At 44.3% G+C, this 27752-nt stretch overlaps 1 protein-coding gene across 2 annotated transcripts in view; it reads right to left on the minus strand.

Moving 5' to 3' along the window:
* Nucleotides 1-4940: 4940 nt before the first annotated feature.
* The window catches only part of LOC121282232 (kelch domain-containing protein 8A-like), a 35812-nt gene continuing 13000 nt past the window's right edge, over nucleotides 4941-27752 (minus strand). The window contains exons 2-6 of one of the 2 annotated variants that reach the window (XM_041195837.1): nucleotides 19263-19809; nucleotides 15278-15442; nucleotides 13623-13838; nucleotides 11262-11363; nucleotides 4941-7932 (exon numbers count right to left, since the gene is read on the minus strand). In XM_041195837.1, coding sequence (XP_041051771.1) covers nucleotides 7739-7932; nucleotides 11262-11363; nucleotides 13623-13838; nucleotides 15278-15442; nucleotides 19263-19638 — 1053 coding nt within the window. In that variant the 5' untranslated portion in view covers nucleotides 19639-19809 and the 3' untranslated portion in view covers nucleotides 4941-7738. The remainder of the gene's footprint in view (nucleotides 7933-11261; nucleotides 11364-13622; nucleotides 13839-15277; nucleotides 15443-19262; nucleotides 19810-27752) is intronic. The other variant, XM_041195836.1, reaches the window with a different exon arrangement.

Raw genomic sequence — 27752 nt, forward strand, 5'->3', positions numbered from 1 at the left:
CTGCGGATGCTGGAAATCCAAAACAAAAATAAAAATACCTGGAAAAACTCAGCAGCATCTGCGGAGAGGAACACAGCTAACGTTTCGAGTCCGTATGACTCTTCAACAGAACTAAATAAAAATAGAAAAGAGGTGAAATATAAGCTGAAGGCATGGCTACCAATTGTGGAGTGATTAAAATCAGGGATGCACAAGAAGCCAGAATTGGTGGAGTGCAGATATCTCAGAGGCTTGTAGGCCTGGAGGAGATTACTGAGATAGGGAGCGGTGAGGCCATGGAGGGATTTGAAAACAAGGATGAAAATTTTAAAATCAATGTTTTTCTGGAGAGGCAGCCAGTTTAAGTCAGGGGATTGGGTGAATGGGATTTGGTGTGGGCTAGGATAACACGTATCAGACATGTTTCTCCTGCAGGGTCACTAGGCATTCCTCCCCTACCAATGAGGGAGACCCCTGGTTTAACCCCTGGTCTGCATTGAGTTATGCATTTTGGCTAGCTCAATGAAGCGTTGGGCTCTTAATCCCAGAGTTCTGGGTTTGAGCCCCAGGTTAAGCATTCCTTTATATAGTTGAAAAGGAAAGGTTTGCAGGGCTATGGAAAAAGAGCAAACAGAGCAGAACTAATTAGGTTAAAGGCAAAAAGCTGCGGATGCTGGAAATCCAAAACAAAAATACCTGGAAAAGCTCAGCAGGTCTGACAGCATCTGCAGAGAGGAATACAGTTAACGTTTCGAGTCCGTATGACTCTTCAACAAGAAAAGTTGAAGTCATACGGGCTCGAACTGTTAACTGTATTCCTCTCCGCAGATGCTGTCAGAACTAATTAGGTATCGCCCTCAAAGAGCCAGCATAAATACAATGAACCAAATGGCCTCCCTTTGTGCTGTAAAATTCAATGAGTTGCAATATGAGAGTTGGCTCCGACATGAAGGAACGTGGGGAGAATCAGTCAGAGTTTCTCCTCCCAATCACCATAATGTGATTTCTGTTTGCATTTGTGTGGATATTGGCAAAGAGAGGATTGGCCTCGACTTTCATGGCCCATCACTGAGTAGCCAGATACTTGCCGTCTGGTATCAGGCAGGGGGTTGACTGAGACACTGAGTAATCATGGTTCTGTGCTACAGGAGGAGAAAACAAAAGGGCGTCAATAGAGAGCTACAAACTTCACTGAAACCTCGCGAGTTAAAAGAAGGTGACACCATTGATAATATGTTAGTCTTTAATCCTGCTTCTCATTTTCTTTCTTAATTTCCTCTTTAGAAAATTTTAATCTTGATGTTTTGTTGTCACTGTTCGTTACAGACTGACGCATCAACAATCTCATTCTCGCCATTCCACCTCTAAGCTTCAACTGTGAATTTTTCCTAATTAAGTAAATCCTCTGCCCTCTTGCATTTCACCAAGAACAAGTCACACTTGAGCCAACAAGATGGTTATTCCAAGATTCTACCCTTTCCCCAGTTCAGGTTTAAGTCAAATAACATGACTAATCACCTTTACCACCTTCCCCCAGAGCTGCATTACAAGTTCCTGTGCACCCTCGAACACACCAGGCGTATGGGTTACAGTAGTATAGAGGTAACGTTATTAGACTAGTAATCCAGAGGCCGGAATTAATGATCAGGAAAAAAAATTGACAGCGAGTCACACAAGGAAATAGTAGGACAAATGAGACGTAGGTGTTACAAAGCATCTTAAAGGAGGAGAGAGAGGCGGAGAGATTTAGGGAGGGAGTTCCAAAGCTTAGGGCCCAGACAGCTGAAAGCACAGCCACCATAAATGGAGGATATCGGATATTTCAGAGTGCTGTAGGAGGTTACAGAGTTAGAGAGAAGGGAAAGGGTATGGAGGGATTTGGATACAAGGGCGAGAATTTTAAGATCGAGGTATCATCAGACCAGCAGCCAACACAGGTCAGCGAGCACTGCGGAAATTGCATTTCTCTCACATACCAGCACTCAGTCAGCCAGCTGACCGGGACGGTTGATGGCCAGTGTTGGTTTTCCCTTCTTTTGGAGACGCTCCTTTGACCCTTTTTTTTTAACATTCATAGGATCTGGACATTACTGACAAGGCTTAGCATTTATTGGCCAACCCTCACTGACCCTGAGAAACAGATAGTGAGTCTCCTTCTTGACAGCAGCTGAGTGGTTTGCTGGGCAGTTAAGAGTCTGTGCAACATTGCTGTGGGTCTGGAGTCACATCTAAACCACATTAGGTAAGGTTGGCAGATTTCTTTCCCTGAAGGACATTAGTGAACCAAATAGGGTTTTTAATGGGTTTTGTTTGATAATGCTCTGGTGAAGCACTTTGGGACTTTTTTTACTCTCAATGATGCGATACAAAAGTAAGTTGTTGTGCTTCACATGGTTGCGCTGTGCAGTCATTCCCAATGTTCATAAATTCCTGATCATTCGGAAGGACAGTTAGCTGGTGAAGATTGTAAATGCCACGTCTGTTTGCTTGACCACATTGGAGCTAGGACCCCAACCCCACACTCCTCTCCACTCCCACACCACCACCACCCCCTCATCCACCCCAACCTCTATAAGTTGGAGAAAATGTTTCTAGGCTGAGTAATGCTCTGTAATATAAAGGGCCAGGGAAGAAGGTGGTGGCTGTGAGATGACTTTGCCACCTCTGATTTGTAGTGCGATAGTCAATTTACCTTATCTGCCTTTCAAATAAATTGCAAGAGATTCTGTAAATTACAAAATTTAAAAGAGACTATTGCTAAACACACAGTAAACATCAACATTTTCATTGCCTACTGTATTAATACATCAAAGGAAAACGATGGTGTTAATGAGAAGTTAGCCCCCATTTTAATGGAAATGACTCCATATGGTAATAAATAATCACGGTCAACAATTAAGTTCCAAGGGCAGCTTAATTAAGTACATAAGCCCATGGCTGTTTCCTTCTAGTTTACATGGCCTTGTTGCAATTTGCAGTTTATCAGACAACTGAGAGGTTATAACTATCAGAAAGGATTGAACAGGCTGAGATTTGTTTCTCTAGAAGATAAGGCTGATAGAGATCTTCAAGATTATGAAAGGGTTTGATAGGTCACTTGCACATGAGACCAGAACTAGGGGCCATAAATATGAGATAATCATTGATAAATTCAGTTGGAGATTCAGGAGAAACTTCTTTACCCAGAGAGTGGTTAGAATGTGGAATTTGCTGCCATAAGCAGTAGTTGAGATGAATAGTATAGATGCATTTAGAAGCTAAGCAATTGCATGAGGGAGAAAAGAATAGAAGAATATGCTGATAGGGTTAGTTGAAGAGGAATGGGGCAGGTGTGGAACATAAATGCTAGCGTGCATGTGTTTCTGTGCTGTAAATACTTTTTAAATCTCGTCTGCAGAGGTTTCGCCTCTCCCATTCTCTATATTCTTCTCTGACCTCTCAACCCTCTGAAATCTCTGCACCCCTCCAATTCATCGATTTTAATCACTCCGTCAATGACAGCTGTGCTTTCAACTCCCTGGGCCCTAAACTCTGGAATTCCCTCCCTAACCATTCTCTACCTCTCTATCCACCTCCTCCTTTGAGAAGATTATGCTGGAACTGTATAAGACACTGGCTAGGTAGAGTTAGAGTATTGCGTGCAGTTCTGGAATCCACATTATAGGAAGGATGTGATTGCACTAGAGAGAGAGCAGAGGAGATTTACCAGGATGTTGCCTGGGCTGGAGAGTTTTAGTTATGAGGAGAGATTGGATAGACTGGGGTTATTTTCCCTGGAGCAGAGGAGATTGAGGGGGGACATGATTGAGGTGTATAAAATGAGGGGCAAAGATAAGGTAGACAGAAAGGAACTTTTCCCCTTGGTGGAGGAATCAATAACCAGGGGGCATATATTTAAGGTAAGGGGCAGTAGGTTTAGAAGGGATGTGAGGAAGAATTTTTTCACCCAGAGGGTGGTGGGAATCTGGAACTCACTGTCTGAAAGGGTGGTAGAGACAGAAACCCTCATAACATTTAAGAAGTATTTGGCTGTGCACTTGTGATGCCATGGCATATAACGCTATGGGCCTAGTGCTGGAAAATTGGATTAGAATAGTTAGGTTCTTGTTTGACCGGCGCAGACTCAATGGGCCGAAGGGCCTTTTTCTGTGTTGTAGACCTCTATGACTCTATGACTCTGTAAGGTCACTAAAACCTATCTCTCTGAGCAGGATTTTGGTCATCTGTCCTAATATCACCTTATGTGGGTAGGCGTGAAACTTTGTTGTGAAGCACCTTGAGATGATTTACTACATTAAAGGTGCTGTATTAATGCAGGTTTTGTTGGTGTTGCTGCAGTGGTGCAATCCTCTTCAATGTTTCACCCACCAGGCCACTCTTATTATACAAGCCCAGGGCTGTAAGTTGGTAAATGGCCCCTTGTAGGCTGCCCAGTTGAGGCTCACAACTGGTCCAAAATTAAGCCTTCGACCTTACGTCAATAATTCAGGTGCAAGTTGCACTTCCAGCTTTTCCACTTGAAGCGGATGAATTTTGGTTAAAATGACCCCACTGCAGTCTAAAATCAATCTTACGATCCATTAGGAGCAACAGCTATGCTTGGACCAGAAGCACTGGTCTGTGCCAGAGGGCACAGGTGTCTGCCCAAAATTCTTCACACTGTATGTCCTCGCCCAGTTTTACTGTGCAATTGGAAATTGGAACATTGCTCAAGAAAGGCTGGACCGTCAATAAGCCGGACACTTACACGTGAGCCCAATTTTAACTCACTCAAAGGCCATTCACCGAGACAGAGTTAAAATCAGGCCTGACAGTGTCACAGAAGCCGAGACTAACAATACAAGGAACTGATGACTGTCACATGCTCTCACTTTTACCCTCCAAATTGTATCTCTTGCACCCCACCCCCCCCACCCCCCTCGCCGTCAGAATCCTGACCCTCTCTAGTTCAAAGCTCAAGCACCTTATTCCACTTTCTCTTCCTCTCTAAGGTTTCCAGGTGTTGGAATTTGAGTCTCGGCACACCTGATCTTCATTTCAAGGCCCATCCCAATGGGAATGAAGGGGGCGCGGGGGCTGGTGGATGTGCAGGATGTGGGATTGGATATGTGGGCTGGAATTCTCCACCCACCTGCCGCAGGGAGGGGGGGTGCGTGTGCGGAGGAGGAGGGGAGCTAGAAAACTCCAGCCGTGGTATCCACTTTACTACATTTTCTTTATAACTCACAAGGAAATAAGAAGTAGGGACAGGAGTCGACCAGATGGCCTCTCATGCCTACTTCACCATTCATTAATATCATGGCTGATCTTCAACCCTACTTTCCCATTCCACCCATCCCATATCCTGGAATTTCCTTTGTATTCAAAAATCTTGAGTATACTCAATGACTGAGCATCCCCAGCCCTGGAGGGGCAAGAATTCCAAAGGGCCGGACTTCGCTGCTCCAATTGCTCCTTCTGTTTTGGCAATACATCCCATTATCAGGAATGTGGAGTGACAAGGTGTGGGCATGTAATACCCTACATAAAAAATTACAGTACAGAAACAGGCCATTCAGCCCAACTGGCCATATCGGTCTTTATGCTCTGACACCTCCTTCCCACCTCCTTCATCTCACCCTATCAGCATAACCTTTCTCTGTCAGGTGCTTATCTAGCTCCCCCTTGAAGACACCTATGCTATTTTCCTCCACATCACACTCTACGTGCAGGGCTATGGGGGAAGGTGGAGGAATGGCACTAGGTGAATTGCTCCTTCAGGGAATCAGCACAGATACAATAGGTGGAATGACCTCCTGTGTTGCAATGATTCTGTGATTCTGTTGCCTGCGGGCTGAGGTACATGGTAATACTGCTGAATTTTAACAACTGTATACACAGTCACAATACAGAGAATAGTGTATCTATACTAATACAGTTAATATTATGATCACACTAGTGACATTGCAGTATGAGGGAACAATCAGCCAGGTTTGCACTTTTCTACAATTTCCTAGCTCATCCAGTTGGCTGCCTGGTTAGTTAACAGCCTCAGTCTTGTCTGAGTAAAGGAGTTTCTCCGAGCAACTACTACCTAGTGAACTATTGGATTTATCAGTGACCATCTTATATTCATGACGCTGAATTTTGGAATTCCCCACAAGTGGAAATATCTTCAAACACAGAAGCAAACGTACATGAATACTGCTCACGCTGATTAAAGTACATGTTCAGACTTCCACTGGTAGCTAAGTCCAGGTACTTTAAACCTTTATCTAACTCTAATGATATTTCAGACTGATAAGCGGTAGCCACAGAGTTTAGACTAAATTGCCTGAGAGTGTGGCACAGACAGGTTCAATCGAGACATTCAAGAGGGAATTGGATTATTATCTGAAAAGGAGGAATGTGTGGGTCTAAGAGGAGAAGGTGGGGGTGTGGCACAAGGTGAATTACTCCTTCAGAGAGACAGCACTGACACGACGGGTGGAATGGCCTCGTGTGTGGTAATGATTCTGTGATACTGTAGTCTAAGGGCTGAGGTATATGGTAATACTGCTGAATTACATCAGTTGTATACAGTTACAAAACAGAGAACAACGCACATACACTAATACATTATAATCACACCAGTGTGAAGGAACAATCAGCCGGATCACACGCTCTGCAATTTCCTAATATGTGTTTGCTAGGTTGTCCAATTGGCTGCCTTGTTGGTTAACAGCTTCAGTGCCTTGCACCCTGAACCGGTACACCCTTTGTGTGGGTTGTGGCACAGCAGTGCCATGGGGAAGAACCATAAGAAGTCAATTGGAATTCCCTCCTGTGGTGTGTCTACCAAAATCAACTAGCATCTGTTCATGCTGGGAATCAAGGGGCCTTTCCCATTTGTTCACGACTGATGAGCCCAACACTTATTCAACATCAAGAATTGTCCACAGGTGCTTGTGCTCAGGGGCTTTGTCTGAATTAGTTCCTTTGTGCAGACTCTGTATTCAGTTATGTGAAAGGTTGTCTGGCCTTTCACATAACCGAGACAAAGCTGAGGTCTGTTCACATTCTCAGTCGAGGCATATCATCACAATTAAGAGATGAAATCTTATTTTCAACCAGCCTGCTCCTGATTAATCGATTAAGTTGGGTGATGAATCTTCTTCTGCCCATGCGCTCTGTTCAATTTGGGCGCGATTGGCACTGGTGACCCAGCCCTTCAAACAATTTCCTCAATTGAAAAATGTACTCCATCTCCAAGGCAGTTAACAGATCAGCGGCCGCTACTTCCAGGAGAAGAAAAAAAATCTCTTGGATAAACTCCCTGAGGTCTGGAGGAGACGCTGAGGAGGGAAGGGAAGGAGTGAGGGTGTAGAAAGTTCTCTGGATGAAGCCTTGTGTTCCATGGGGAAGGAACGGTGCAATTGTGAACCAAGGCCTCATTGAAATGGCTGAACTGAATCACAGAAGGAAGATGACAGAGCTGAGAGGTTTGTCTGCCCTGGCCTGAGGCATGGAAGGGAATTTAGCTCCCCCCCCCTGTGTTCCGACACTTCGCTGGGGCTGAGAAGAGAATGCAACAGCCTTCAAGTTGAATAATCCAGCAGCAAAAAGCAATTAAACCCTCAAGCCAGAGGCTTGTTCTGTCGAAGGGTCATTCGGACTCGAAACGTTGACAGCGCTCTTCTCCGCAGATGCTGCCAGACCTGCCCAGGTTTTCCAGGTATTTTTGCTTTGTGTACGCGGCCCTGGACGAATGATCCTCTGTTGTCTCAGCCACTGCTGGCATCTACGAGTCCGCCAGGCACAGAGCTTCCACAGCGTTGCTGGGCCCACGTGACACCCCGCCAATGACCAAGAGACGGTTCTTAAAGACGATGCTGGAGCAGGTGCAGCGGGCGGTGGGCATGGGTGGCAGGTGCTCCCACCTGTTCTTAATCGGGTGAAAGGCCTCGGCTGAGCCCAGGACCATCGGCTGGTCACCTGGTAAAACAGACACACCTGTTAATGCATCCTGACCGCCCCTTCAGCTTGTGCAAAGTTTTTCGTCCCCACTCCCCAAGCACTGGCAATGCCACGGTTAACCCAGATTGGAAGTGATTGGATCAAAAGATCTGAGTAAAAATTCAGCGGAACGCTTATGTTGTGTCTGCCATATTTAGTTTCTTTGTTCTTCCGCTTGGGTTATCCCCCTCATGTGATGATTCACACTGGGTAACGGTGCCCATAGAAACCTGCCACCCCAAGATTGTTCGCCATCTTTCATGTGTGGGGGTTTAGGGGGTGAGTGTTTGCAGGCTATTCAGCTGCAGAAAGCATCACGGCCACGCCTGTTCCCATCATCCTTTAACCCCACACGCTTGCACAGTCTCAGTAGAAAGCAATAGCAAGTTGGTAACCCAGCTGGATTAAACCCTTTCCTGACTCAGATTAATTCTAGTGTTACCGGGACCTCTTGCACTGACTGTATCAGAGCGAAAAGCATCGTTGGTAAGCTGAGCTATTTTGAGATAGAAAGCGTTTCTGGAGAAAGGGTGAGTACTGCCCGGATTTGCTTGATGAGTACTCAATCTGGCTTGTACATGGCTCTAATCCCACACTAACGGCGTTGGTTCTGAACTGCCTTCCGAGGTTGAATAGTGCCACACGATCTTTTACATCCACCTGAGCGGGTAAATGGGACCTCTCCAAAAGACAGCACCTCCAACAGCACAGCACTCCCTTGGCATTACAACTGGAGGGTCAGCCTGGATAATGTGCTCCAAGTCCTTGGGGTGGACCCTGAGCCAAAATTCAGAGCATGACCAACTGAGCCACAGCTGCCACTTTGTGAGGAAGAAAGGTCACTGCAGCAGTTTTGATAGAACCTAAATAAGGACAGAAAATGCTGGGGAAACTCAGCAGGTCTGACAGCCTCTGTGGAGAGAGAAACAGAGATAACGTTTCGAGTCTGTATGACCTTATGCTCTGAAGAAGGGTCTTTCGGACTCAAAGTGTTATCTCTGTCTCTCTCTCTCTCTCTCCGCATTTTGCTTTTGATACAACTGAGTTGTCTTCTCAGGAACCTCCGAAGGTGCTGTTGGAGGTGCTGTCTTTTGGAGAGGCCCCATTTGCCCGCTCAGGTGGATGTAAAAGAGCGTGTGGCACTATTCAAAGAGGAGCCAATATCCCTCAAAACCACTAAAATGTTAACGGCCGTTATCACCTTGCTGTTTGTGGGAGCTTGTTGTGTGAAAATTGCTTTTCCTACCATGTACATTTCAATAAGTACTTTGTCAGCTGTAAAGTGCTTTGCTTTGTCTGGAGGTCATGCAAAGTGTTATAGAATTGCAAGTTTTTTTTCATTCTTTCAAAGAGTAATCAACATATGAATGGAATGGAACTCTCAATAGGACTTTGGAGGCTAAAAGCTTTGGAGTAATTTAACAGGCAGCTTGATGCTGTGCTAGGAACACAAGGACTGGAATTTTCCAGCCGCCCCCCCGTGGAGGATTCCCCCGCAGAGGGCCGGGTGCCATTGAAATCTCCACCCCCATCGGCTGGACCGGAAGATCCTGTTGGCGTGAGGGGCTGGAAAATTCCAGCCATGGCTTTTAATCAGCCTTTTTCATTTGCCTCCATCTTGTGACTATTTTGCTTCTCTTTGCCTTTGGCAACCCCTGCTGGTGACTCCTGAGAATTGCACAGCCTCAGCGTTAGAGGCTGCCGACATTTCTTTGCAAGTAAAAGAGAGAAAGGTCCTCCCTGGTCTCTCCTGCCTTTCTTGGGTCTCCTCACCCAAAACACGTTCCCATTTGGGGAAGGTACGTAAGTGGCTGTAGCGGTGAAAACTCTACCCAGAGACCGGTGAGAATGTGGAACTCGCTACCACAGGGAATAGTTGAGGCGAGTAGTACAGATGCATTTTAGGGGAAGCTAGATAAACAGATGAGGGAGGAAGAAATAGAATGATATGCTGATAGGGTGAGATGAAGAGGGGGTGGGAGGAGGCTTGTGTAGAGCATTAATACTGGCATGGACCAGTTGGGTTGAGTGGCCTGTTATGAGCTGTAAATATTGGTAAGAAGATTCTGGACCTTCATTCTAAAGACCAGGACAGTTTTAACAGGCAGGATGGTCACAACAGCTGTGAAAGTGAGGGACCTCATCCTGCCCATCTCAATTCATCCCTCCATAGCAGCCTGCCAGTCTGCCCAGTTTCTGTATCTAATCGTCTCCCAATGATCCCTGAGCTATCCCCCTCATTATTCCGCCCAGAGACCACTTCAAATGTTGATCAAGCTCTCATTAATTCTCCACATGATGGCTCCCTGTGATTATGTTGCTGGACTTGTAATGTAGAGTCCTGGACTCATCAATTCAAATCCCAAAAAGGAAGTTTGAGAATTTAAATTAAGTGTATAGAACTCTGGAAATAAAGAGCCTGTATCGGTCACAGTCACCAGGAAGCTGTTGGATTGTCTTAAAAACCCAATCGGTTCATTCATGTCCTTTAGGGAAGGAAACCTGCTGTCCTCACCCGGTCTGGTCTGTATGTGACTCCCCTCCCACACCAATGTGTGGTTCACTCTGAACTGCTCTGTGTAGTGGCCAGAAGTAGTTGTATCAAGTTTTCTTAAGGGTAATTAGGGATGCAGAGTAAATGCTGGCCTTTCCAGTGACACCCATTCTAACCACCTTAAACATCCACTCCTTCCATCACTGATGCACAGTGGCAACAAGATGCACTGCAGCAACTCGTCAAGGCTTCTTTGACAGCACCTTCCAAACCCGTGAGTGATCTCTACCACCTAGAAGGACAAGGGCAGCAGACACATGGGAACGCCACCACCTGCAAGTTTCCCTCCAAGCCCCACACCACCCTGACTTGGAAATATATCAACTGTTCCTTCGCTGTCACCGGGTTAAAATCCTGGAACTCCCTAACAGCACTGTGGGTGTACCTACACCACGTGGACTGCAGCAGTTCAAGAAGGCAGCTCACCACCATCTTCTCAAGGGCAACTAGGGATGGGCAATAAATGCTGGCCCAGCCAGTGAAGCCCACATCCTGTGAATGAATAAATTTTCAAAAAAAAAAATCATGAGTGAAGCTTTTTTTAAAAAGACAGAGCAAAATCCAAATGTGTATTTTAGAAGCAGCAAGAGACAAAACTCAACTCCATCACCACCTAGTGGCTGGATGTAGGAGGAACATCAGCAAGAAGCCAGCTAGCCCAGGCTGTCAACCAGGAATGCCAAGCGGTACAAGAGGACCTTGACATTGTACAAAAGGTGGATTAATATTCCAATAGGATAAGTGAGTGATTTACCTAGACCTCCAGCCACTATCACCCTGCCTTGGAGATTCGCAGCCACAAAGTCTGCTCTCCTCTTCTTCATGTTTAAGCGATGCTCTGTCTTCATCCAGCCTCCTGATTAGTAAATGGGACAAGGGCAGAGAACAAAAGCAGATCGTGAGGAAAACACGGAGAGGAGAGAATGAAAGAGAGAGAGAGAGAGAAGGGAAAAGTAGGTCGTTACGGTCATTATGGTCTCTCAAATCCGCTGGGCCATTCAATAAGATCATAGTGATCTTCTACTTCGACTCCGCTTTTCTACATTATCCCCATACCACTCGATTCCCTTAGTGTCCAAAGTACTGCTGGAGCCTAAATCAGGCATTGCAGGTTGGCTACTTGTTTTAAACACTGCTCAGTTTGCTTTCCATAGAAATAAAGACGAAGATCAAGGCTGCATCTATAAACCCCAACACCCACAGTGCGGATCTAGAAATTATTACCAGATCAGGAACAGGGCATGCAGCCCAGCCGCTCTAGGACAGTGTCCTTACGAGCATTATTCCATCCTCTTTATTTAACTCTATCAGCTTATCCTTCTATCCTTTCTCCTTCGTACAATTATCCAGCTTCCCCATATCTATACAATTTTGCCTCAACTACTTCACATTCTAACCGCTCTCTGGCTGAAGAGGTTTCTCCTGAAGTTCTCATTGGATTTATTAGTGACTCTCTTAGATTTATGGCCCCTAGTTTTGGTTCACCTGCAATCTATCGAGGAAGGTTGAAGATTAGCCCTGGGGGATATTGGTGATACAAGTTTCAGCTCAATCGAAATAGTCCCTTTATAAAATACAATTTACATTCATGGAGACCTCACTATTGAACGCATAGTAAGCAAAATGCCCTCAAACAAAAGAGTTAGCGCAAACATATCATTGAATACTCACACATCAGGAACAAACTGGGGAAGTGCCAGGATTAATCTCTGGCCTGTATTAAGTTAGCTTCTCCCAGGCGGGGTTCCAGAAACTGGCCACTACAGACCCAGGTCTAGTAAGAGCAAAGGACAAAATTCCTGCTCCTGATCACTATTTAGTGATCCTTTGAGTAAATATGCTTGAGTGGATGTCAGATATGAGCAGGATTAGGCTGCTCCCCACCCCCCCCTCCATTGCTGAACAGCTTGCACACTCAGTGATAAAAGGATTTAACAGGCTGGTAGAGAGAAATGATTTCATCTGGTGGGGAATTCAAAACTAGAGGCTATAATCCCAAAATTAGAGCTCAGCCATTCAGGAGGGAAATCAGGGAGCATTTCTTCACGCTCTGGGCAGTGGAAATCTGGAACTCTCTCCCCTAAATCGCTGTGAATACTGGGGGACAGTTGGAGCCTTCAACTCCATGAAGGAAGGATTTTTGTTCGGTAATGTTATTTACCGATATGGAGCAATGACTGGTAAATAGGGCTGAGTTGCATATCAGCAAAGATCTAACTGAAAGGCAGAACAAACTCAAAAGGCTGAATGTCCTACTCTTGTTCTTATTGCTTAAATTCATTCTGGAGGGATTGTACCCTAGCAAGACAAAGCGCATAGAATAGCTTGGTGGAACTTCCACTAACTGAGTATAAACCACAGACATAAAACAACCATATACGGTGTATAATATCCTCACAAGTCTCTTTATGTATAGCTTGATTGACCACCCAGCCACCATCTTAACCATCCACTCCATCGACCACCAGTGTACCATGTCTGTAGTGTGTACCATCTACTGGATGCACTGCAGCAATTCACCTGGACTCCTGCGACAGCACCTTCCAAACCCGCAATCTCTACCAACTAGAAGAAAAGGGCAGCAGACACACGGGAAATCCACCTCCACAACCACCTGCAAGCTTCCCTCCAAGACACATATCATCCTGACTTGGAACTATATTGCTGCTATCGATGGATTTCTGGATACTAATGACAGCAAGGGATATGGAGGTGGCAAAGCAAAGCGGAGTTGAGGTAGATGCCTGGCCATAATCTAAGCGAATGGTGGAGCAGGCTTGATGGGCCGAATGGCCTACTCCTGCCCTTACGTTCCAATGCTGTTCCTTCACTGTCGCTGGATCAAAATCCTGGAACAGCCTCCTTAACAGCACCGTGGGTGTATCTACACCACGTAGACTGTGGTGGTTTAAGAAGGCTGTTTAACCTCACCTTCTCAAGGGCAATTAGAGACGGGCAATGAACACTGGCCTAACCACATTGTGAAGGTGAATGAAAAAAGAACTCCAGGCATCACATACTCTCTATCTACTAGGCACAGATACATAAAAAATATTCTTTGAGTTTGAGCTCTACCCATTGGGCCAGTACCCTCTATGGGGGGGCCCACACATACCCTGCTCAATGTCAAACACATCGACAGTCCGAACAAACTTGGGCCTCTTGTAGCCTCGAGCCTGCTGCAAGCCTCCGAGACTAAAGAAATTCTTCTCAGTCATCACGCAGCTCGAGAAGGCTCGCCGGCCAGGAATGCTCGGAAACTTGGTCCATGACTTGGCCTCAATGTCGTAGACTTCAAAGGCGGTGACCGGATTCTTTGCTTGTCTCCCGCCTGTTACAGGAGAAACACAACATTATTTCAGCTCCAACTGTTCTATCGCATCATCACAGCACCAGGATTTTGCAGTCGCAGATCCCAAACATGAAAATCTTCAGCAGTAGGAAGGGAGAGAAAGGTGAGGGAGAAGAGGATCAGAACTGTTCAAAACCAACTCTAAACTAGACATTCCCAGGGCCGTACTGAGGGAGTGCCGCACTGTTGGAGGTGTCCACTTTCAGATGAGAAGTTAAACTGTTTGTTCTCTCAGGTCGGTGTAAAAGATCTCATGGCACTAATTGGAAGAAGAGCAGGGAGTTATCTCTGGTGCTCTGGCCATTATTTATCCGTCAACCAACATTAAAGTGGTTAATATCATATTGGGGAAAGAGTGTGAAATGCATTCACTGCTGAAAATTTGAGACTTGAGCTATTTTAACTCCTGAGCCTGGAACGGGTGGGTAGCAGCTACTGAAACTTGGAGAAGGTGGGTTTGAGGAAGCAGCTTGCAGCAGGATCTCAAAGCATTGAAGGGGAGAGCCCAGGGCTGGGGAGACAAAGACTTACCTTACGGGGAATGGAAGAGTGTGCCCACTCCTTCCCAACACTTCAGAAGAAGGTAAAAAGAAAAGAGTTCTTTAGCCTCTTCATCTACCCAGCAGGTCCTGACTCTCATTAGCCCGAGTGGACAGTCCTGAAGCCTTTCCCCCTGCTCAAACCTGAGTTAAAATCACAGTGAGGACCCAATCCCCATAATTAAAGATGGATCCCGCAGTCTCTAGCTGCCCATTCAGAAACCTGAGTAAAGATTGGGGATATCCAAGTAGATTTTCAGCAATTCACTGGACTTAAGCTAGGACTTAAATGGCACTAAAAATGTTTTTTGCGCTGGATACAGTCAGTTGAGGTCCAGATCTTCCCTGATCTCAGTGAATGGTAGAGCAGGCTGAATGGCCCACTCCCGTTCTGACCCAAATCGAGCAGTCATAGTTAGATCAAAAACCAACAGAGTTGAGAAAGGGAAAGGAGAAACAATTGAGGCTCAAAAGGTCTCAAAACACACCCACGGTGTCAACAAGAGGAGTGTCCTTGGCTGTCACAGGAGCGCCATTATTTGTTAATGAACACAAAAGTTTAGGTTGACACTTGCAGTACTGAGGGAGTGCTGCACTGTCGGAGGTGTCATCTTTGGGGACGAAACAGTAACTCTGCACTCTCAGGTGGACGTAAAAGATCCCAAGGGGCTATTTTGATCGATCCTTCATCATCACCACTAAAACAGATTACTTGGTCATTATCCTGCTGTTTGCGGGAGCTTGCTGTGCGCAAATTGACTGCCGCATTTCTAAAATTTCAAAAGTGCTTCACTGGTTGTGAAGCACTTTGGGATATCTCGAGGTCATTAAAGATGCTCTTTAAATTTAAGGTTTTTTTATTAACGTCCCAGGACTTACCAAATACATGGATCTTGCTACCTCGAAGGAAGGTGCTGGCTGCATATCTGGGTGTAGGCATGGCAGGGAGTGAGAGCCAGAGATCCTTCATGATATCGTATTGCTGGAGGTTGGTTTGTGGACACATGTCTGATCCCATTCCGCCCACTGCATACACGCAACAGTCTGGAATTATACAAGCCATGGAACACATTGCAAGTTTCAATCCAATCATTAGTTATCCAACAAGCTTAAATAATCCTCCACAAAATCCCTACCCTCCTCTCTGGTGGAACTAGCTCTATGCAGTCTCCCTGTTCCCTCAGCCCCACTAATGGCCTATCAATGTATCAGAATTTAGACAGTGACCTGTTGGGTCCCAGGCTTAAACCAACCTGAACCACATTTGATGTCCATACATGTACAGAGAAGAAAGAAAGAATTTGCATTTGTACCTATCAAGACCTCAGGATTCTGCTTTACAGCCAATTAAGTACTTTCGAAGTGTAATCACTGTTGTAGTTTAGGAAATACAGCAGCCAATTTGCACATAGCAAGCTCCCACAAACAGCAAAGCAATTTTCTTATATAATCGACCAAGTCAAGAGTGTGATGGAATACTCTTCCCTTGCCTGAATGAGTGCAGGTCCCAAAACGCTCAAGAAGCTTAACACCATCCAGGACAAAGCAGCCCATTGATTGGCATTCCATCCACCACCTTCAACATCCATTCCCTCCACCACCAACGCACAGTGGCAGCAGTATAAGATGCATTGCAGCAACTCACCAAGGATCCAGAGGCAGCACCTTCCAAACCCACGATCTCTACCATGGGCAGTAGGTGCATGGGAACACCACTACCTGCAAGTTCCCCTCCAAGCCACACACCATCCTGACTTGGAAATATATCGCCGTTCCTTCACTGTCACTGAATCAAAATCCTGGAACTCCTTCTCTGATGGCACCGTGGGTGTTCTTACAACACATGGACTGCAGCGGTTCAAGAAGGCAGCTCATCGCCATCTTCTCAAAGGCAATTAGGAATGGGCTATAAAATTGCTGGCCTAGCCAGCGATGCCCATGTCCCATGGAAGAATAAAAAAAATCATATAGCAAAGATGGAGGCCATTGGGCCCATCATACCTGTGACCACAGTCTGAAAGAGTGATCCATTCAGTCCATTCTTTTCCCATAGCCCTGCAAGTTTTTGCATTTCAAATATTTATCCAATGCCCTACTAAACCTGCTTCCACTATCCATTCAGGCAGCACTTTTCAGATCATGGAGAAGTTAGCCGGGGATTAGACCACACAGATCTGGTCCTTTTATTATGAAAGCATACAGAGGCATTGGAGAGGGAGCCAAAAAGATCTACAAGGATAATACCAGAACTGAGAGGTTATACCCACCAGAAAAGGGTGATCAGACTGAGTCACTTTTCTCTTGAAAAGAGGAGGTTGAGTTGTGATCTAACAGAGATTTTTAAAATTATGAAAGGTTTTGACAGAGTACACAGAAAGAAGGAAAGAGTACTCCACTTGTGGGGAAGAGCAAAAAGCAGATGGTCTGAGTGTAAGATGTTACCAAGGAATCAGATAGGGAATTCAGAAGAAACTTTTTACGCACAGGAACATAGGAGCAGAAGTAGGCCATTCAGACCTTCAAGCTTGCTGTACCATTCAATAAGATCATGGCTGATCTGGTTATGGTCTCAACTCCACTTTGTCATCTGCCCACCCACCCTATCCTGCCCCCACCCCTCCCATCCTTATAACTTTTGACTCCCTTGTCTATTAAAAATCTGTCTAACTCTGCCTTGATTAAATTCAATGATCCAGCCTCCACTGCTTTCTAGGGAAAAGACTTCCACATACTAACAATCCTCTGAAAGGAAAAATGTCTCCTCATCTCAGTCTTAAAAGGGAGACCTCTTACTCATAAACTTGTCCTCTTGTTCTAGTCTCCCCCAAAAGTGGAAACATCCTTCCAGTGTCCACCCTGTCAAATCCCCTCAAGATCTTATTATATTTCAATAAGTTCACCTCTCATTCTTCTAAACTCCAAATGGGTACAGGCCCAACCTGTTCAACCTTTCATCATAGGATAAGCCCCTCATCCCAGGAATAAGTTAAATGACCTTCTCTGTACTTTGTCTAATGTAATTATATCCTTTTTCAAATAAGGAGACCAAAACTGTACACAGTATTCCAGATGTGGTCTCACCAAGGCCCTGTACAGCTGCAGTAACTTCCCTACCTTTATATTCCATTCCCCTTGCAATTAACGCCAAAATTCTATTTGCCTTCCTAATCACTTGCTGTACCTTCTTACTAACATTTTGTGATTCATGTACCAGGACACCCAGATCCCTCTGTACCACCGAGTTCTGCAATCTCTCTCCATTTAAATCGTTTAATGCTTTTCTACTTTTCCTGCCAAAGTGGACAAGTCCTCATTTTCCCACATTATACTCCATCTGCCATTTTGTTGCCCACTCACTTGACCTGTCTATATTCCTTTGCAGACTCTCTACCTCCGCTTGACAACTTACTTTCCTACCTATCTTGGTGTCATCTGCAGATTTAGCTACCGTACACTTGGTCCCTCCATCCAAATCATTGACTTAGATTTTAAATAGTTGAGGCCCCAGCACAGATCCACTTCACGTTTCACTAGTTACAGCTTGCCAACCCGAAAAGGGCCAATTTATCCCTAACGTCTGCTTCCTGTTAGGTAGGGGAGGCAGTGGCATAGTGATATTGTCACTGGATTAGTTATCCAGAGGCCCAGGGTAATGCTCTAGGTACCATGACAGATGGTGAAATTTGAATTCAATAAAAATCTGGAATTGAAAGTTTAATGATGACCATAAAACCATTGCCGATTGTCATAAAAAAAACCCATCTGGTACCCTGATGTCCTTTAGGGAAGGAAATCTGCCGTCCTTACCTGGTCTGGCCTACATGTGACTCCAGACCCATAGCAATGTGGATGACTCTTAACTGCCCTCTGAAGTGGCCCAGCAAGCCACTCAGTTGTCTCGCCACCACCTTCTCAAGGGCAATTAGGGATGGGCAATAAATGCTGGCCCAGCCAGTGATGCCCACATCCCATGAATGATTTTTTTTAAAAAAATCACTTTTGCATGCTATTATGTTAGAGAGTGGTTAGAATGTGGAACTCACTATCATACGGAGTAGTTGAGGTGAAAAGTATTAATGCATTTAAGGCGAAGCCTGAAGGACAAAGGAATAGAGGATTATGCTGCTAGAGGTAGACGAAGGATTGGAGGGCTCTCAAATGGAGAATAGATGGTTGGGCTAAATAGCCTTTTCCTGGGCTGTATATTCAATACAACTTTATGTAATAACAAAAAAAACCTCTCATCTTTTGTCAATGATCTTAAATCTGTTACCCACCCTCCTGCCAGTGGAAACAATTTCTATTTATTTAGGTTTAAGCCTCACTCAAGGCTTCAGCATAAAAATTAAGGCTGACACTTCCAATACAGCAGTGAGGTAATGCTGCGCTGTCAGATGAACTGTCTTTCAGATCAGTCATTAAATGAGGTCCCATCTGCCCTCTCGGGTGGATGTAAAAGATCTCATTGCACAAATTCAAGGAAGAGTAGGGAACTTGTCCACGGTGTCCTGGCCATTATCTATCTCTCAATGAACATCACAAAGAAACAGATTATCTGATCATTATCACATTAATGTTTGTAGGAGCTTACTGTGTGCAAATTGATGGCCACACTTCCGACATTAGAACAGTGACTACTCATCAAAAGTACTTCATAGACTGTAATGCACTTTGGGATATCCTGACGTTGTGAGACAATATAGAAATACAAGACTGACATTCTTTTGTTTCCTCCAGCAAAATCCCTCATAATTTTGAACATCTCTATTAAGCCTCTCCTTAGCCTTTTCTGCTCTGAGAACAACCCTAGCTTCTCTAGTCTCTCCACGTAACTGAAGTCAGTTGTTCCCAGGATCAAGGTTACCTTTTACAGTCACCGACACTCCCATGGTGGCTTCACACAAGGAACTCTTCTGTTCCCACTTGCCCTCTTCCACGTTGTACATCTCCACTGTTGACAGGGGGTTCTGATAAACTCCCATGCCCCCAATCACCAATATCTGTTTGCCCAGGCCAGCCACAGCTACGCCCGCTCGTGGTGTGGGCATGGGTGGCAGAGTGGTCCACTGATTGGCCTCCGGGGAGTAAACCTCACAGTTGCTCATCGGGGTCCCATCCTCATCGCAGCCTCCGATGAGGTAAAGCTGACCCCCGCTCTCCACAGGTGTGCAGTAGACCCGGCCAACAGGCAAGGGTGCCAGGGGTTGCCAGTGGAATGACTTGGCGCTGGGCACAGCCATGGCATTTGACCGTGTGCGTTAGCTAGCAGGAATTCATCGCCTCTTCCTGTCAAGCAGCTCTCCGAAGCGTCAGAATTAGAAGACCATCATGGTAAGTCTAGTCTTTACTTCCAGAGACCTTTCTTGCATCAATCGGGTGCAAGTGCTTACTCAATATGACGGGGGTTGAGACTGAAAAGAAGATGAAAACAAGGCAAATGAAGATGGAACTGCTGAATTGTGTAGTAAGTGACTTTGACTTATTCCAGAATATAGATCCAGGAGGGGAAGGGCAACCAGAATCTTACCTACACCACCGCTTTTCCTATGGGAGCCTGGACAGTGAATGGCAGCAGGCTATTCGATTGTGTGGGGCATCGTGGCTATGTCTGACCATCTTCACAGTGAGTACATAGATGCAAACACACAATTTACAGCATAGGTCAAAAATAACCACCAGGAGCATGAATTTGTGTGCTTTTCTCCCTCTTTGGATCAGTTGCAGCACCCATTCAATTCACGTAACTGAGTGCCGAGGGGGCAAGAGCCTCTTACCTTCCTGACCCAAAAGGCTAACTTGCACATACCCACTCAGCCATCAGGGGGAGCTCTACTGTCAAACCCTGTTTCAATCACATTTAATACGTTGGGTAAAAATTTTAAGTTTCCTTCCTTTACTGAAATGCACTTTTATGCTGGAAGCATCTGGTTAAAATTATATCCATTATAAAGAAGTATCTCTCCAAGTACTTTCAGTGTAAACAAAAACAGAAAATGCTGGAAAAACCCAGCAGGTCTAGCAGCATCTGTGGACAGAGAAACAGAGTTAACATTTCGAGTCCATTTTACCCTTCTTCAGAGCATAAGGGCATACGGATTTGAAACGTTAGCTCATTTTCTCTCTCCACAGATGCTGCCAGACCTGCTGAGTTTTTCCAGCATTTTCTGTTTTTGTTTCAGATTTCCAGCATCCGCAGCATTTTGCTTTTGCTTTCAGTATAAATCCCCTTCCCAGAGGCTAAAGGATAGTTAAAACTGGAGGAATATATTTGAAAATCAGGGAAGATAGGTTAAATTTGTATCGATCCTTGGTTGGACCACAGTTGGAGTATTGTCAACAGTCCTGGTCTTTGTATTATAAAAATGATATAGAGGTACTGGTCATGAAGCTATTAATGTATATGGAAAATATTTTTCTTTTGAAAGAGAGGTTTGGTCTGTGGGTGTGCCTTAATTGGATTAAAGTCAGCTAGTGTGGGTGCTTTAATGGGTATTAGTTTTGATATGTAAGAGAGATAGCGTATATTTGTATCTTTTGAATAGAGCATTCAAGAAGTGGTGTGAAAACGTAACGCCTTTCTAGCAGTTACCAAGCCATATGTTTATATTAATAATAAAATTATGAACCCATATGAAGGGGGTTTTATTGTTAGAGAGGTTTAGCTCAGAGGCTGTTGATACAATGAGAATTAACATTCAATGTTAATTACCCTTAATTAGCACATTTCTTAGATAACATCACCACCTTCAACACCTCTTTGTCCTTTTGACATCTTTTGGTTATCTCCACCTATCATTGGCCCTTTATCCAGCTCTACTTGTCCCACCCATCCCTTAAACCAGCTTATATTTCACCTCTTTTCTATTTTTACTTAGTTCTGTTGAAGGGTCATTCGGACTCGAAGCGTTAACTGTGTTCCTCTCTGCAGATGCTGCCAGACCTGCTGAGTTTTTCCAGGTATTTTTGTTTTTGCTCGAGAACTGATGGTCTGGTTCCTGAATTTAGAGTCGTATCTCAAACATAATACTTAAAATTATAGGTTATGATAGTTGTCTAAAGTTTCCCTCTGGGATTTTTAAATAACTCTGCTTTACCAACTGCATCGGTCATAACAGTACTGGATAAAGGGCAAAATAGATTCACAAGAATGATACCAGATATACCTAATAAAAACAAAAAAAACTGCGGATGCTGGAAATCCAAAACAAAAACAGAATTACCTGGAAAAACTCAGCAGGTCTGGCAGCATCGGCGGAGAAGAAAAGAGTTATACCTGTCAAGAACGATTGAACAGATTGGGGATATTTTTTTCCATAAAAGAGAAGATTGAAGGACAATCTGAGAGAGGTCTTTAAGATTACGAGAGAATTTGATAGGGTAGATGTAAAGAAGATGTTTCCACTTGCAAGTGGTAAATAGGGGCCACAAATGTCAGATACTCACTAATAAATTCAATAGGGAATTCAGGAGAAATGTCTTTACCCAGAGAATGTAGAATTGTTACCACGTGGAGTAGTTGAGGTGAATAGCAGAGGTGGCATTTAAAGGGAAGCTAGATAAACGCATGGTGGTGGGGATGGGGTGGGGGAGGAGGATTAGAAAGATATGTTGATTGGGCGAGATGAAGAAGGGTGGGAGGAGGATTGTGTGGAGCATAAATGGCAGTAGGGGGCAGCTGGGGTGAATGGCCTGGTTCTGTGCTGTAGACTCAAAGTAATTGGATGTAAATCCATTCCTGCTTTATAAGAATTAAAGAAAACACAAAAAGACTTGCATTGATATCAGGCCTTTGTTGGCCTCTTGATGCCCTGAAGCACTTGACAGCCAATGGGGTACTTTTGAAGTGTAGCCACTGTTGTAATGTGAGAAATGCAGTAGCAAATTTGCGCACAGCAAGCTCCCAGAAACTGCAAAGTGATAATAAGTCAGGTGGAGAGGGTTTGGTTGGGGGGGGTGGTGGGGGGGGGGGGGGGGGGGGGGGGGGGGGGTGGGGAGGGTCAGTTGGGGAGTTGGGGGATAATTATTGGCTCAGGACACCAGGGAGAGCTTCCCTCCTCTTCTTCAAAATAGTAACCATGGGGAGTGTCCTGGGGAACCGAAGAACTAGGGCTGTTGAGAGGACTTTAAACTAAATATAAGGGGCGAGGGTTCTGGAAAGGGGATACGTAGGCTTATAAAGCAAAAGGAAATGGCAGAGCAGCTATATTAGGTAATGATATCCAGACTGTGACAGGAAGGGACAGAGTGTACAAACATAAAAAAACAGCAGCAAATAGGGTCAAAGGGGAAAAAGTGGTAAAAAGGCAAAATTAATGGCCCTTTACTTAAATGCACATAGCATTTGGAACAAAATAAATTAATTAATGGTACAAATAGAGGTTCGTGAGTGTGATCTTATAGCCTGTACAAAGATGTGGTTACAAGGAGATCAAAGGTAGGAACTAAATTTTCAGGGGTATGTGACTTTTCGAAAGGACAGGCAGGAAGGAAGCAGTGGTGAGGCAGCTTTGTGAGTACAATATGGAATAAGTATGATAGCAAGAAATGATCTTGGATCAGAAGGTGTAGAATCCATATGGGTGCAGATAAGAAATAACAAGGGGAAGAAGACACTGGTGGGAGTGGGCTATAGGTCCCCTGACAGTAGCTATACTGTAGGATAGAGAATAAATCAGGAGATAATTAGGGCATGTAAAAAAAGGCAGTACATTAATCACGGGAGACCTTAATCTTCATGTAGATTGGGAAAATCTAGATAGACACGAGCAGGAATTCATAGAGTGTATTCGGGACAGTTTCTTAGAACAATATGTTGTGGATCCAACCTGGAATCAGGCTATTTTGGGTCTGGTAATGTGTAATGAGGCAGGTTTATTAAATGATCTCAGAGTAAAGGATACCCTAGGAAACAGTGACCATAACATGGTAGAATTTAACATTCAGTTTGAGAGTGAGAAACTTGTGTCGGAAACAACTGTGCTAAATTTAAATGAAGGTAATTACAAAGGAATGAGGGCAGATTTGGCTGGAGTGGACTGGGAAAGGAGTTTAGTAGAAAAGATGGTTGATGAACAATGGCAGAAGTTTAAGAAAATAGTTCATGACTCTCAACAAAGATATATCCCAGTGAGGAAGAAGGATTCAAGGAAGGTGATAAACCAACCATGTTAACCAAAGAAGTTAAGGACAGTATCAAATTGAAAGAAAAACACATACAATGGGGCAAAGATTAGTGGTAAGCCAGAGGATTGGGAAAGTTTTAAAAACCAACAAAAGATGACCAAAAAGTAATAAAGAGGGAGAAAATAAACTTTGAAGGTAAACTAGCAAGTAATATAAAAATGGATAATAAGAGCTTCTTTAATTATACAAGAGGGAAGAGAGAGGCCAAAGTAAACATAGACCTCTGAGAGAGTGAAGCTAGGGAAATAATAATGGGGAACCGGGAAATGGCAGAGCAGTTCAATAAATACTTTGCTTCAGTCTTCACAGTAGAAGGTACTAACAGCATTCCAAAAATACTAAATAATCAAGGAGCAAAAGTGGGGGGAGGAAATACACACAATAACTATCACTAGAGAAAAAGTACTAGGGAAACTAATGGGGCTAAAGGTTGATAAGTCCCCTGGGCCTGATGGATTGCATCCTAGGATATTAAAGGCAGTAGCTATAGAGATAGTGGGTGTGCTGGTAGAAATATTCCAAGAATCCTTAAATTCTGGAAAAATCCCAGGGGATTGGAGAATGGCAATGTAATTCAAAAAGGGAGGGAGACAAAAACTATAGGCCAGTTAGTTTAACATCTGTCATTGGGAAAATGTTGGAGTCTATTGCAAAGGATGTAATAGCAGAGCTTTCAGAAATGCATAATATAATCAAGCAGAGTCAACATGGCTTCATGAAGGGGAAATCATGCCTAACAAATTTATTAGAATTCTTTGAGGAGGTATCAAGCAGGTTAGATAAAGGGGAACCAGTAGACGTAATATATTTCAATTTCCAAAACGTGTTCAATAAGGTACTGCACATAAGGCTACTTAATAAGATAAGAGCCCATGGTGTTGGGGATAGTGTACTAGCATGGATAGAGGATTAACTTATAGAAGACAGAGAGTTGGGAAAGGGGGGGCATTTTCGGGATGGTAACCTGTAACTAGTGGAGTGTCACAGGGATCAGTGCTGGGGCCTCAATTGTTTACATTATATATTAATGATTTAGATGAAGGAAGTGAATGTACTATCGCCAAGTTTGTGGATGACATAAAAATCGGTGGGAAGGCAAGTGGTGAGAATGACATAAGGAGCCTACAAAGGGATATAGACAGGTTAAGTGAGTGGGCAAAAACTTGGCAGATGGAATACAATGTGGGAAAATGTGAGGTTATGCACTTTGGCAGGAAGAATAGAGGAGCTGAATGTTATTTAAATAGAGAAAGACTGCAGAAAGCTGCAGCACAGAGGGATTTGTGAGTCCTTGTGCATGAATCCCAAAAAGCTAACATATAAGTTCAACAAGTAATAGGGAATGCAAATGGAATGTTGGCCTTTATTTCAAAGGGAATGGAGTATAAAAATAGAGAAGTCTTGCTAAACTACACAAGGCACTAGTTAGACCACACCTAGAAAACTGTGAACAGTTTTGGTCTCCTTATCTAAGGAAAGATATACTGGAATTGGAGGCAGTCCAGAGAATATTCACTAGGTTGATCCTGGGTATGGAGGGATTTTCTTATGAGGTGAGGTTGAGTAGGTTGGGCCTGTACTTAATGGAGTTTAGAAGAATGAGAGGCGACCTTATTGAAACATATATGGCAGAAATTTCCCCCTGTTGGGAAATTAACTAAACTATAGTTGTCATGTAGGTGATCACAGTACAGAATAAGTTTAAAACCTGCTCTTAAAGACATTCCTTTCGTAAAGGGATTAAAAGTTGTTGTTTAAATTTTTGCCCTTTCTCAGTTATCTGACTCTTAGTATCTCAGATTTGCATACTTATCCCATGCAAATTTCAATGCTGTAAACAGTTCTCTCTTATGTGAAGCAGTATTGTAACATTGCCAGACTTGGAAGCCAGCCAATAGAAGGTTCTGGGTTTAGTTGCTATGTGCTTGAGGGAAGAAATGATGTCACGCACAATTGTCAACCACTAAGGGTGGATTAAGGACTGTTGGGGTGGGGGTTGTGCGGGGGCAGGCCTGAAACCGATCAGCATCCCTGATCGGGGCCGTGCTGCCATTTTACGTGGGTGGGCCGATTAAGGCCCGCCTAGCGTGACACGCACCTGGAAGCGCTGAGCGCTCCCTGTGCGGGCTGGGGTGGGGGGATTCCCTGAGTCGGGGCCTGCGCTCTTTCGCGCACTATAGAACACAGAAATCTCCCCGAGGCACCTCTGTTGAAGGTTTAAAAATTTAAATGAAGAAAAGAAAATATTTTAAGACATGTCCCTTCATGTGACAGTGTCACATGAGCTGGGACATGTCAATGAATTTTTTCAAATTTTTAAATTCAATTAATAAATCTTTCACAAAACCTCATCCCGCCCATGGGTGAGGTTTCATGAAAAATGTGAAGGCCGCCTGGGTTCGTCCCATAAGATTCTTGCAGGTGGCTTGACATGGTAGATGTTGAGAGGTTGTTTCCCCTTGTGGGAGAGTCGAGGACCAGAGGACATAATCTCAGAGTAAGGAGTTGTCCATTTAAGACTGAGATGAAGAGGAATTTCTTCTCTCAGAGGGTAGTGAATCTGTGGAATTCTTTACCGCAGAGGGCTGTAGATGCTGGGTGGTTAAGTATGTTCAAGGCTGAGATAGGCAGATTTTTAATCAGTAAGGGAATCAAGGGTCATGGGGAAAAGGCAGGAAAATGGAGTTGAGGATTATCAGATCAGCCATGATCTCATTGAATGGTGGAGCAGACTCGATGGGCTGGATGGCCTACACCTTCTGCTCCCACACCTTATGGTCTTTTGTGTCCACTGAGAGGGCAGCCAGGTTTAACGTCTCATCCTAAAACATTGTTTGAAGAGACAGTTTAGTTTGTTGCTGTACCCGTGATTGCTCCCCCTGTGGTATAACCAGGATTGAATCCTCTAAATCTGTGAATTGTTTAACGTTCGTTGTATTTCTTCACCCCAAAATCATGAGCAGAAATGAGCCAAGTCCTCAAATTCCAACAGATCTGGAGTAAAGCAGCCAGCATGCCACATTGGACAAAATGTGTGCATTATTGGTAAAGCAGGGGGAGGTTACAACACGCTGCCGTAGTGTGACCACAAATTGACCACAAAGATACCACTATGGAATTATTGGCTAACCACCATGACATAAACAAGATCGACATATTTGTGAAATTTTGAAGTGATTAACAGCATAAGGCAAAAAAAAGAGCAAAATACTTCTGGAAATCTGAAATAAAAACGGGAATGCTGGATAGACTCAGCAGGCCAAGCTGCATCTGTGGAGAAAGGAACCGTGTTAATGGTTCAGGTTAATGACCTCTCATCAGAAAACAGAAAGCTTGCATCCCAGCGGTTAATCCAACCTGGAAATGGTCTCGAATGATAGAGTGAATCTGAATTCTCAATCGCTTCTCATCACATCCTCAGGACATCCCCAAGTGGATACAGACAATTCTTTCACCACCTTCAACACCTCTTTGTCCTTTTGTCTGTGACATCATCTGGTTATCTCCACCTATCACTGGCCCTCTATCCGACTCTTCTTGTCCCACCTCCACCCCACCCCCTTAAACCAGCTTATATTTCACCCCTTTTCTATTTTTCCTTAGTTCTGTTAAAGAGTCATATGGAGTCGAAACGTTAACTGTGCTCCCTTCCACAGATGCTGCCAGACCTGCTGAGTTTTTCCAGGTATTTTTGTTTTTGTTTACAGACAATTCTTTCTTTTTGGAGCGAACAAATGGTTCAGTACTTCTGAGTTTAAGAAGAATGAGAGATGATCTCTTTGAAACATATTAAATTCTTACGAATGTCAACAAGGCAGAAAGGATGTTTCCACTGGCTGGGGTGGAGTGTACAACCAGGGGACACCATCACAGAATAAGGGGTAGGCTATTTAAGACTGGGATGAGGAGGAATTTTTTTCACAGGGTGATCTTTTGAATTCTCTACCCCAGAAGGCTGAGGAAGCTCAATCATTGAGTATATTCAAGACAGAGGTTGATAGATTTCTAGGTAGTAAAGCCACCAACGGATACGGGGATAGCGCGTGAAAATGACATAGAGGTGGAAGGTCAGCCATGATCTAATTGAATGGTGGAGCAGGCTCGAGGGGCCAAATGGCCTACTCCTGCTCCTATTTCCTATGATCCCAGGTTCTGAACAGGCAAACAGCAC

This window comes from Carcharodon carcharias, chromosome 9 (genome assembly GCF_017639515.1).
Source record: "Carcharodon carcharias isolate sCarCar2 chromosome 9, sCarCar2.pri, whole genome shotgun sequence".
In the NCBI taxonomy this organism is placed as follows: domain Eukaryota; kingdom Metazoa; phylum Chordata; class Chondrichthyes; order Lamniformes; family Lamnidae; genus Carcharodon; species Carcharodon carcharias.